This window comes from Salmo salar, chromosome 07, assembly GCF_965601325.2.
Source record: "Salmo salar chromosome 07, fSalSal1, whole genome shotgun sequence".
Classification (NCBI taxonomy): domain Eukaryota; kingdom Metazoa; phylum Chordata; class Actinopteri; order Salmoniformes; family Salmonidae; genus Salmo; species Salmo salar.
In genome coordinates this window covers 40,524,127-40,537,404 of record NC_138297.1, presented here as the reverse complement: position 1 = coordinate 40,537,404, position 13,278 = coordinate 40,524,127, and the positions used below count along the sequence as shown (strand labels likewise).

Below are 13,278 nucleotides of genomic sequence, written 5' to 3'. Positions count from 1 at the left end.
GCATTATTATATTTTCAAATTTACTTCAGACATATGGCAATGTTGTCATTAGTTAGCAAAGTTAGTCAGAAATAGCTAGCAATGCTAACGTTAGCTAGCTAAAATCCGGTGGCCTCCTCACAATTTTAACTAGCTAACGTTATACTGCATCTATACTGGAGACATCAAAATTATGACAATAATTTGCCTCTTTTGAATATCATAGTATTTCCCCGACTGTAATGCACTTTTTATGAAATCTTCATCTGTGCTCATTGACGATGCATTGAGTAGAACCAGTGGAGGCTGCTGAGGGATAATAATGTCTGGAATGGAGCGAATGGAATTGTATCAAACCCATGGAAACTTGTGTTTGACGTATTTGATACCATTCTACTTATTCTGCTCGAGCCATTACCATGACCATCATCCCCAATTACGGTGCCACCAACTTCCTGTGAGTAGAACGCTCAGTCGGGCATCAGTTCAAAACAATATTGTGACGAAACATTCAAAGCATTTTGAGCATAAAAAAAGAAACGCAAGTGCAAATAAAGCACTTCCCTTAAAATTCAATGTTGCTAAGAGTAATTTGCATAGACGTGGAGAGCACTCAACCAACGTCAATCCATGTGCAACCCAAAAATATGATCATCATAGAAAAGGCACAATGCTTGCTCACCATTATGTTTTATTTAAAATATTATTCAAAGTAATAAGTCATTTTGAAAGAAGTATACTTTGAATTTGTTTCCCTCAGTCATTAGGCGTGTTTTTTTTGTCACACTCCCTTCTAACAAGTCCCTGTGAGTACCAGAAAGGGAAACAGAAGCCACATATGTGTTAGACTGGTAGCTTTCAGGAATGGGGTCATAATATTTTGTAGCTTAAACCGTTCAAATGCTAGAGCCAAATTCATATGAAGAAAACTAAACAAATCTATATGCCACAAAGATGCAAGAAACCACTAAAAACCTTAGTGCTTGTCCTTTGGGCCGCCAGTTGAATAGCCCTGCACTATAGGTTATTTATGATGCAAGGTGATTGGTAAATCCAGCCAGTCATTTTGATTCTCTGGAACACGGCCAGTGCCTATATGGCAGTTTGCAGGAAAGCAATACCTTCTACGCCAGAGCGAGAGAGCGCGAGAGAGAGACAGAGAATGAAAGAGTAACCCTCACCAGTACCACTGCGATGACACTTCTGTCAACTCGAATTATTAATAATTAACGGTTTTTGGACCAGTTGCTCTCTTAACAATTAACCAACCAATTACAGACCTGTGAACATTTCGTCGGTGCGTTTGCTTCCCTTATGTCCCGAAAATCGAGAGACAATGACTATAATCTTCGTAGTATGAGCAACCTGATGGGTGAGAGGAGGAAGAAAGTGAACGATGACGGAGAGCGGAGCCTCATCAAAGCTTCGTCCAACGCGAGCATCAACAGCCAGGCTGCCGATGTCCCTGCCAATGCCACTGCCGCCACCTCCACCCGGGACTTGGAGAGAGAGGCGCGTAAACAGTTCCAGCAAGATGTCACACCTGCGTTTGTTTATGTTCTAGCCGCGTTCTCCGCGCTGGGTGGCTTTCTGTTTGGCTATGACACCGGGGTGATCTCGGGAGCGATGCTTCTGCTCAAGAGGGAGATGAATCTCAGCGCCCTATGGCAGGAGGTTCTGATCTCTAGTACTGTGGCTGCCGCCGCGCTGTCCGCGTTGGCTGGCGGGTTGTTGAACGGAGTTTTCGGGCGCAGGGTCTGCATCCTCCTGGCTAGTTTTATCTTCACAGCTGGGGGAATAGTGCTTAGCGCAGCTCCTGATAAGGAGGTTCTACTGGTCGGACGTCTCATTGTCGGGCTTGGACTTGGTAAGGTTTCTGCAACTTTAAACTTGTTTACTTATCTCATTCACAAAACACCATGGGCAATTAGCCTGGGACGAGATTACGAGATTACCTGTAAAGTACATTTTTTTTTAAAGAATGCTGACACAAAAAAGCAAATTTTGGTACGAATTAGGTATATGGACACAGAAAATAAGTGGACACAGTTGACAAATTTTTTGTTATTAAAATAAAAATGATAGAAAAGGTCCGCTGAAAATTAGTGTGATAAAACCCATTAGACCAATCAAATATCGAAACAAAATGGCATTGCACATCTCACTATTAATAACCTATGATTAGGTTTTTATGTAGACCTAACGCATGTATTTCTTTACCTGCAAATTCTCAATTCCCAGCAGATGCTAACTCATGCTAACGTTCCTAGTCAAAATCAACATTTCTAAAGATATTCTATGATTTATTTCTGCACATTAAGGTATTGTATGATTTATAACCTCCAGATTCACCTGAAATTGGTTTACATTTATACTAGAAACACATTTTTCCAACCTAAAAGGGGTAAAATGCCCCTGGGGTTTTCAGGGTTTTACATATAGAATATTACAGGAGGTGTTTAGCTGTAGGGCCTAGGCTATGTATATTAAAATGGCCGCTTATTGGTCAGGTTTTTGCAACTGATTGCAACCAATCACATCATGTTTTGTGTCCGATTGTGATTGATCCCCTAGCCTATAGGAGGCCATTTTGAAATATATAAAAGCATCTTCCTTTTTCATCTACAACCAACACGGAAGGCCAGAACCGAAGATCTAGTCTGTCAATGAGAGATTAGTAAAACCTTGATGAAGGCCAACGACCAAAATGCATGGGTTTTACTTTTAACAATAATCTCCTTTATCAACTTCCACTGTCCTCAGAGAGTTGCTGAATTTACTTTTCACTTCAGGCTAATCTCGTTCACCTAGACTAGGTTATCTGTGTACGGGTATGCCATGACAGCACATTTTCACCTTTATTTAACCAGGTAGGCTAGTTGATAACAAGTTCTCATTTACAACTGCGACATGGCCAAGATAAAGCAAAGCAGTTCGATACATACAACAACACAGAGTTACACATGGAATAAACAAACATACAGTAGAAAAAGTGTATATACAGTGTGTGCAAATGAGGTAGGATAAGGGAGGTAAGGCAATAAATAGGCCATGGTGGCGAAGTAATTACAATTTAGCAATTACACACTGGAATGGTAGATGTGCAGAAGATGAATGTGCAAGTAGAGATACTGGGGTGCAAAGGAGCAAGATGAATGAATGAATGAATGAATGAATAAATAAATAAATACAGTATGGGGATGAGGTAGTTGGATGGGCTTTTACAGATGGTCTATGTACAGGTGCAGTGATCTGTGAGCTGCTCTGACAGCTGGTGCTTAAAGCTAGTGAGGGAGATATGAGTCTCCAGCTTCAGTGATTTTTGCAGTTCGTTCCAGTCATTGGCAGCAGAGAACTGGAAGGAAAGGCGGCCAAAGGAAGAATTGGCTTTGGGGGTGACCAGTGAGATATACCTGCTGGAGCGTGTGCTACGGGTGGGTGCTGCTATGGTGACCAGTGAGCTGAGATAAGGCAGGGCTTTACCTAGCAGAGACTTGTAGATGACCTGGAGCCAGTGGGTTTAGCGACGAGTATGAAGCGAGGGCCAGCCAACGAGAGCGTACAGGTCGCAGTGGTGGGTAGTATATGGGGCTTTGGTGACAAAACAGATGGCACTGTGATAGACTGCATCCAATTTGTTGAGTAGAGTGTTGGAGGCTATTTTGTAAATTACATTGCCGAATTCGAGGATCGGTAGGATGGTCAGTTTTACGAGGGTATGTTTGGCAGCATGAGTGAAGGATGCTTTGTTGCGAAATAGGAAGCCGATTCTAGATTTAATTTTGGATTGAAGATGCTTAATGTGAGTCTGGAAGGAGAGTTTATAGTCTAACCAGACACCTAGGTATTTGTAGTTGTCCACATATTCTAAGTCAGAACTCTGGACGGGCGGGCAGGTGCGGGCAGCGATTGGTTGAAGAGCATGCATTTTGTAGGCTGCAGTATTTTTTTTTTGATTGGCAAACCTAATACAAAACTGAAAAAGTTGACTTCTTAGGCTATCGAGTCATCTAACCTGAAAAATAAGTGAGACATGTGCCAATAGTATCCTCGTGGGCGGGCCTAACTAGTTGTGAATGTGATGGGTTTTATTGCCCAAAATCTATGTAGGTTAAATTTAAAGGATGGTCAATACTTTATTTAGCCATATACCAAAACAATAATCAAACCAGAAGTTGCTAACTTCATCCCATTACTTTGAGACTGCTTTTTTCCAGGATTACTGATATTTGACTTCAGTGCCTAGGCCTATGTTATTTTTGGAGGTAGGAGGCTTTTACAAGATTTCACGCTGTTTGGCATTCAATGAGAATTCGACGTACCAAAGGAGTTTCTAGCAACTTCTGGGTGACTCATAGTCTTGACGTTGCCTTTGCTTGGGAATGAAGATTGGCGTGTCATGCTTAGTAGAATAATGTTCAAAATCTCTCTCTGTCTCTCTGTCTCTCTGTCTCTCTGTCTCTCTGTCTCTTTGTCTCTTTGTCTCTCTTTGTCTCTCTTTGTCTCTCTTTGTCTCTCTTTGTCTCTCTCTGTCTCTCTTATGAGAAAAACAATTATTACTCGTTAAACAAAATCTTTCTCGGAGCAATTGTATTAGTATAACAGAATATAATTTCCCTTTTTTTAGTATACAATATACCTCAGTATTTTATACAGTCATTTTTTTCTCATCTTTATCAAGTGTGTCAATAATTTCGGACCCCACTGTATTCTGAACCTACCCTGTCACACATCCAATCACATTTACATGATGGCAGGCCGGGCTCTTCATACATTTAATTGCTTAGCATTTCTGAGGGAAAGCGGGAAGGTCATTCTTGCCGTTTGTCAGGAGGAGGCAGAAATGAATACCTTTGACTGGTCTTTAACACAAGCCTGGGGTTTGGTCCATCTCACCGTCTTGGGCAAATTATTGGTGAGCTGACCTTTAGGTGAGCACATGGGAGAGCTAGGGGTGAACTGTACGTAGTCCCAAATGGCACCCTATTCCCTTCATAGTGCACTACTTTTGACCAGGGCCTATAGGGCTCTGGTCAATAGTGAACTAAATAAGGAATAGGATGCCATTTGGGATGCATCCTTGTTCTGTGGTTTGTCTATAAGGTATAGAATGATTATGATCTGTTTCTAATCAATGATATTGTCAGTTTTATTATTAGTGATGCACCGACATTACGTTTTTGGTCGATATCCGATATTTTCCTTGCCCCCAAAAAACTGATACCGATAACTGATATATATATATATATATATATATATTCATTCTTTTGGGGCCTTTTAAGCATTCTAGTACAGTTAAATAGTTAGACCGCTGCATCCATGTGTGTGTGCTAAGGCACTGCATCACAGTGCAAGAGGCATCACTACAGTCCCTGGTTCGAATCCAGGTTGTATCACATCCGGCTGTGATTGGGAGTCCCATAGGGTGGTGCACAATTGGCCCAGCGTCATTTGGGTTTGGCTGGGGTAGGCCGTCATTGTAAATAAAAATGTGTTCTTAACTGACTTGCCTAGTTAAATAAAGCTTACACACACACACACACAGACCAACAAGTTATTTTGTTGGCATTTACATATGTCCCCATTACCAGTAAAACATAATCAAAACCTATTTCTTTCACTTACTTGCTGTGTTGTTTCGTTGTTCATTTGTTTAGTCGTTCCGTTCTCAACCAGGATTTCATCATACATGTCAAGCAGTGAAGTTTCAGCTGTCTGTCCGTGGCCTCTCTTCCTCGGTGCTCACTGTCACTGTGTCCGTTTCCATCTTGTCCAGCTGTGTATGTAACATTTCACGTAAACCCTGTTTCTTGTCTTCATCGAAGTAGTGATTCTTGTACATAGCATCGAGCATGGTGGCGACACAGTAAAGAGAGAATGCCACCGAATCGCTTGTTCACAGCCTGTGTCAGCAGTTTTGTTGAGCCATGACAGTCCTCAACTGGCAGCTCATTAAATGTTAACCTGCGCTTGTATGCTGATGATACTGTTGTGTATTCTATTGGCCCCTCGGTTGACCAGGCTCTATCTGAAGTACAGTCTGACTTCATTGTATTACAGAAAAACTTTGTCGACCTGAAATTAGTACTGAATGCAGGTAAAACTAAGTATATGTTGTTCTCTAGAGCCCATAAAAATAAGTTTGATTTAAGCATATTTACTTTGGATATCACATATTGAAGTGTTAGTTTAGAAGCTGAGTATAAAAATGGTCTTCTATAGAAATAGGTCCTGCCTCTCGCGAAATAGTTGAAAGCAAATTATTCAGTTGACGTTCCTATCGGTCCTAGACTATGGCGACATCATCTATATGAACGCAGCTGCCACTTCATTAACCCTAGGATGCAAAATGACCCGGCCTAATGGTTATTTTGCTGTATTGACCCCCCCCCCCCCCCCCGAAATGTCATCTAATATTCCAGGAATTCCTCTAAATAATGTGTCTTTAATATTCTACCATCCTAGTTTTTTTTCTTTCTTATTTTTTAAGTAAAAATTGTTTTTGCATCACTACCCCAACTTTTCATATGTGGGTCAAATATGACCCGTATGTATTTCCTATGGAATTCACTGCATTGCACTCGCCACCCTGACCTTTCTTCTTCCTACAACAATAAAATCTAAGTAATTAATAAAATATGTATTAAATATCTTGTTTTTAATGTTCACTAATCACCGTTTTCATTTATCCTTTTTAACTCACTGAGTAAAAAGAGTTTCATAAGAATTTTGCCAGAAATACAACAAAATGGTTTTACAGATGCTGGATGAGGAAGCCATTGGTGCCTCTGACTAAGAACCTGAGGTATCCAATTCAGATGACACAGACTATGTGCCCCCCCCCCCCTACACACACACTAAAGGCAGGTCCATAAGCCATAACATCCTGAGGAGCTGGCCAGGGTTTGTGCCGGGGTCTACAGTTGTGTCACCAAAAGTTGCCTGGGAGCTGTTCATTAGTGACAACATCATTGAGGAGGTTCTAAAGTGTACCAATTTAGAAAGACGGAGAATAGCGACAGCAAAAGGGACAGAGTGGAGAGAGGTCAACAAAGAGGAATTTAAGGCCTTTATTGGTTTAACCCTCCTCGCCAGCATGGAGAAAAGGTGGGATGTCTCCCCACTGGAGCTATTTTTGGATCCACTGCAGAATCCAATTTATAAGGATTAGAAGATATGAGGATATCCGTCGCTACCTGAGGCTTGATTACAGGAGGACCAGAGTGTTCAGAGAGGCAATAGACTACCTGGCAGCCTTCCGGTATGTGTGGGACCTTTTCCTAGCAAACTGTAGAGGAAGGTTCATCCCCAGCGACTGCGTCACAGTGGATGAGCAGCTTTCCTCCAGACGTCATGCTTGACATTCCATCCAAAGAGTTCAATCTTGGTTTCATCAGACCAGAGAATCTTATTTCTCATGGTCTGAGAGTCCTTTAGGTGCCTTTTGGCAAACTCCAAGCGGGCTGTCATGTGCTGTTTACTGAGGAGTGGCTTCCGTCTGGCCACTCTCTACCATGAAGGCCTGATTGTTGGAGTGCTGCAGAGATTGTTGTCCTTCTGGAAGGTTCTCCCATTACATTTTACATTTACGTCATTTAGCAGACGCTCTTATCCAGAGCGACTTACAAATTGGTGCATTCACCTTATGATATCCAGTGGAACAACCACTTTACAATAGTGCATCTATATCTTATTTGGGGGGGGGGGGGGGGGGGTTAGAAGGATTACTTAATCCTATCCCAGGTATTCCTTAAAGAGGTGGGGTTTCAGGTGTCTCCGGAAGGTGGTGATTGCCAGGGCCAAAAGAGGAAGAGGTGCCAGCTCTGCCCAAGAGCAAAGGATACAAAAGTCAGCTGCTGGTGTTCTCAGTGCAATTCACCCGTCTGCAAAGAGCACAGTCACATGCTTGTGGTTTGTAACAAATACATGGACTAAAACAGCATAAGTAAGTAAGCATCACAGACATGCACACTTTGTTCCTTTTATTGTTCATGTTTTCTAAATTCACAATTGTTAGTGTTATCGTTTATATTGATGATGAACTTTGGATTTTCAAATAAATGTTTTGAAATATTATAAAACATGCTTACGGTGGTTTTATTTTGTTCTTCACACTAAAAGGTTGAATGTGAAACTTTGTAAGATTGATTGTAAGAAAAATATGCTAATATTTTCAATAGCTGTTATGAATTTTCAAAATATGTTATCATTGAAATGTGTATCAAACTGTTGAAGAGCGACTAAAAACATTTCAAACAAAATAATTATTTAAAGGTCCAAATCATCACTCAAAATAATTATGTTCCACAAAATGGATAATATTTTGGGCTCATATAAATTCAAAAGGTATTCATTCACACATCGGATCTATCTTTTTTTGCAGGTGCATGGTAACAGTTGTATAAAATAAGGAACCCGTTCTGACGAAGGCCGTGAGGCCGATACGTAAAGCTTATTAAAGAGCAGTGATACTATCATGACCCGTATAAATAAAACACAGCTATTACATTATCAGTTCATTTTGACCTGGCATATGCATTCTTGGGGCATCATGTTTACTATGCATCCTAGGGTTAAAGCCGTCATAAAACATTTCACTTTATTTCAGGTGACAATTTTAGTACTCATCACTGCATTCTCTACCAGAAAGTTGGTTGGCCCTCTTTGATGTCATGTAGGTTACATAGCACGATACATTGCTATGTTTTCATTTATAAAGCCCTTTTACAGAAAAGTAATTGCTAAACTTTAGACATCTGAGTTACCAGACCCTGTCCCCGGATGGCTAACAGAAAATTCCTTTAGTCTCTACTGAGTTAGGTAAATTAGCTTCTAGTTGTCTTGCACCTTATTTGTGAAACAATCTTCAAAATGTTCTTACATTTGGTGTCGTTGTGCCTTGAGGGGAATTCAGAAAGCTGATTGAGGACCTTATTACTGATGAATGTGTTTGTTTTTTATGACCATTGTGTGAGTTCTGTGACCGGCCGGAGGAAGACGACACGACAGCACCCTCCTCAGGGGATAGGTACTCAGTGTAAAGCCAATTAATACACACCTGGGCCCACTAATTGCTTTGTCTTCCTCTATATTAGGTGTCCTGGGAGAGGAGCTGGAGGGAGGGGGGGAGTAGAGACGGGGACCTGTGAGGATGTCGGATTTTCCTACCTCAGAGAAAGCTTCTTTTACCGGGGCACCTTGTCTCTCTGTTAACCAAGGCAGGCTATAGGTAGAGCGACGTGTTCCTCCTGTAACTATTATGTGTAGAAGATAGTCTAAAGACAGGGCTAGCCGTTTTGTTTTCCCTTTTTGGCCACAGCCTTTTGGTCAACGGCTAAGTTTGTTTATTTGTTTTGTTACGCTGGTGTTTCAGCTTTGGACGTTACCCTGTACTGGAGTTATTTTGTCAGGCGAAAGAAGACCCGTTTTAGTAAACATTCACAAGAAAAGGAATCACAACCACTGCCTCTCGTCTGTTCATGTTGTGCCTCCCGCCTGTGTTAGGGTGTTTCGGACAAGCTGATTTGTTCACACCGTGTTTTTCTTTCTGCTTGCATTTTGTATTTATATTTTCATGTGTGTATTTGTCATTCAGGGCTCGTCTGTAAAAGAGACCTTGGTCTCAGTATGACTCCCTGATAAAATAAAAGGTTAAATAAAATACGAGTCTTGGTGGTGGTGGACTCCACATGTGTCTGAGTAGAGGCCTGGGGAGACCGGAGGGACTGACCAAAGGCTGTCGCTGATAACAAGAGAAGGAGGGAGTGATGGGGAGGAAAGGAGGGCTCTCCCACTCTCAGAACCCACCCAGCAAACCGGGAACATTTCTAGAACATTAGTTATGCTGGGCATGCACTGCACAACTTCTAAAATCTTAACAACTTGGACGTGCTCACATTTCCAGATTTCCTTGTCCCAAATCTTTAATTCCGTCCATCCTCAACCCCAGGACGGTGGTGCTCACACTACACAATGATTCCCTAATTCATCTTGCACTGCATTTCTCAGTTGTCTTAGGAAAAAAATGGCAACGCAAATGTTCCTTTCCAATTCGCCATCATTGTTTTGGTCTCACGTGCTGAGTGCTCATTGGCTATTCTCATTAATCCTTGCCCAATCGCGTTATAGCACTTCTCATACTGCAAGGTGCACAACCAACATTTACATTACATTACATTACATTTAAGTCATTTAGCAGACATTTCTGACGTCGGAAAATGATCGGGACATCCAACAGGGGTTTGGAAAACGGAACAGCCATCATCGGTGCGTCCCTAACCCGCTCAAACTAGGTGTGTCCCGACATACTGATCCTATCCCAAGTTCATTGGATTTCACCCCGTCATGAAAATTCACCTGGGATGGCAAAAACATGGCAAATTTGTGGCCAAATCGTATAGTGTATGTCCTGCATTAGGGTTTTATCTAACATTAGGATAACATCCCAAAAAGATTAACTCTCTCTCTCGCGCTCTCTCTCTCTTTCAGTCTCTCTCTCTCTCTCTCTCTTTCAGTCTCTCTCGCTCCCTCTCTCTCTGCCTCTCTCTCTCTCTTTCAGTCGCTCTCGCTCTCTCTGCCTCTCTCTCCTTTATTTTATTATATTATACCCTCTACTCTTAATTCCATTCACAACCACGTGTTTGGTTCAGTTATTTGTTCTGCTCTCTGCATGTGTATGATGAAAATAAAATGACAAACGTAAAATGTGATATGTAGAGGAGCAGCCTTTGACAGAAGAGCAAACAGAGTAGAACCCTTTATCTATGTTGAAGCATGCTCAGCTCTAGTTGTTTACTTGGTAGTGTTACCCACTGGAGTATGTATTGGTATGCATGCTTTTGCTCCAGCCCTGCATTAACACACCTGACTGAAATAGTAAACTAATCAAGGTCGTCACTCTAAGTCTGGACCATGATCAGCTGAATCAGGTGTGTTAGGTCACTGCAGGGCTGGAGCAAAAATCTGCACAGCTAGTAGCTCTACAGGTGTAGTTGGCAACTCTATCAACCACACCTCTAGGGTTGGTCACCCCAGGTGTGTACCGTATGAGCGGCAAGCCTAGGGCCACTACCTTTAACAGTAGGACCCGTCCCTCCAGCCCTCAATCCTGTGTTTAAAAGAAAATGAATGAAATGCCAATAAAACGTCTCGCGTCTCCCAGATATTGATTAACTCCAGCCGGTGTCTTATAATTGAGTGCCTGCATGGCGAAGCAAGCGGTTCCCACGGCAACAGGTAGCTACGTCGTCTGCCGGATAACTGGAGGAGAGACAGGAAGTAGTGCACTCTGGGTGCTGTTAATAGTCCCTTATCGGTGTGGCGCAGAACGGAGCGGTGATGTCACGGCCCTTGTCAGATGAATCCGGGCAAACACATGTTGTTTGTTCTAGCGGTCAGTGTAAATATGTAGTCGTTTTGGCATGGTCAGTGGCTGCAGCAGCTGAGAACAACACTGACTTACATGCTGTATAGGCTACAATATCTCTGATGTAGTGGATGCACTTGAGATATATGTTGTAGATCTGCTTACAGAGATGACCGATGTGGTTGATGTTGTTCAGTCTGTCAGACATGATTGATGTTGTGTGAAATGATGAGGGCTCTTTAGTGCCCTAATGGCTAGTGTGGGATTGGTGCAGCAGCTCTGTGGTTGAGTGTTTTGATTGGTCAGGTTCTCTAGATGAGAGATGTGACTGAGGACACTCAGATTCCGCTTGATTGACAGATGTAGGGGAGTGTGGAGAGGATATGTTGTTTCATGCCTAACTCAGACCCTATACCATTGTTCTTGAGTTAGGTAAACCAGTGAAGTGATCATAAAAGCTGAATTTGCACTTATCCATAAACTTTGACTGTATTGTATGCTCCGGGGTGAAGTTTCCCCTAGGTGCAGATCTAGTATCAGCTTCCCCTCCCCTAATCCTAACCTTAACCATTAGTGGGGAAAATGCTAAACTGATCCAAGATTAGCATCTAGGGGCATCTTCACCCTACACTGTACAGTTCTACTCTCCTCATTGTGTTTTCCCTATTCCTCTGACCCATCCCACGTGAGTAGGTATTGCGTCCATGACGGTGCCAGTGTACATAGCTGAGACGTCTCCCCCCCACCTGAGAGGCCAGCTGGTGACAGTAAACACACTGTTTATCACAGGAGGCCAGTTCACTGCCAGCATCATAGACGGGGCCTTCAGCTACCTACGCCATGATGGATGGAGGTGAGACACACACACACACACACACACACACACACACACACATACACACACACACACACACGTAATTGCTCTACAAGCCTCATCTTTGAATATCTCATCAAGGTCCATCATTTAACCAATTTGATTATTATTATGTGGGTGGTAGATCAGCTTTAATAGTGCAGATAGATTGTCGATTCCATCAATATAATTGTCTGCATCATTTCCAATCCCCCATATAATTGTTGGTAAATATATACAGTATACACTGTATATATACAGTACCAGTCAAATGTTTGGACACCTACTCGTTCAAGGGTTTTTCTTTATTTTTACTATTTTCTACATTGTAGAATAATAGTGAAGACATCAAAACTATGGAATCGTGTAGTAACCAAAAAAAGTGTTAAACACATCAAAATATATTTTATATTTGAGATTCTTCAAAGTAGCCATCCTTTGCACTCTTGGCATTCTCTTAACCAGCTTCACCTGGAATGCTTTTCCAGCAGTCTTGTAGGAGTTCCCACATACGCTAAGCAGTTGTTGGCAGCTTTTCCTTCACTCTACAGTCCAACTCATCCCAAAACATCTCAATTGGGTTAAGTGATTGTGGAGGCCAGGTCATCTGATGCAGCACTCCATCACTCTCCTTCTTGGTCAAATACCCCTTACACAGCCTGTAGGTGTGTTGGGTCATTGTCCTGTTGAAAAACAAATGATAGTCCCACTAAGCCCAAACCAGATGGGATGGCGTATCGCTGCAGAATGCTGTGGTAGCCATGCGGGTTAAGTGTGCCCCCCCCCCCCCCCCGCCCCCCACCTTGTCACAACACAACTGATTAGCTCAAGCGCATTAATAAGGAAAGAAATTCCACAAATTAACTTTTAACAAGGTTCACCAGTTAATTGAAATGCATTCCAAGTGACTACCTCATGAAGCTGGTTGAGAGAATGCCAAGAATGTGCAAAGCTTTCATCAAGGCAAAGGGTGGCTACTTTGAAGAATCTCAAATATAAAATATATTTTGGTTACTACATGATTCCATATGTGTTATTTCATAGTTTTGATGTCTTCACTATTATTCTACAATGTAGAAAA

At 42.0% G+C, this 13,278-nt stretch overlaps 1 protein-coding gene across 1 annotated transcript; it reads left to right on the top strand.

Moving 5' to 3' along the window:
- The first annotated feature begins 953 nt into the window (after positions 1 to 953).
- On the top strand, positions 954 to 12,201 carry LOC145879938 (proton myo-inositol cotransporter-like). The gene is made up of 2 exons (XM_082977212.1): positions 954 to 1,846; positions 12,038 to 12,201. The coding sequence occupies exons 1-2, from the start codon at positions 1,294 to 1,296 to the stop codon at positions 12,199 to 12,201; spliced, it is 717 nt and encodes a 238-aa protein (XP_082833338.1). The 5' UTR covers positions 954 to 1,293.
- The last annotated feature ends 1,077 nt before the right edge of the window (positions 12,202 to 13,278 follow it).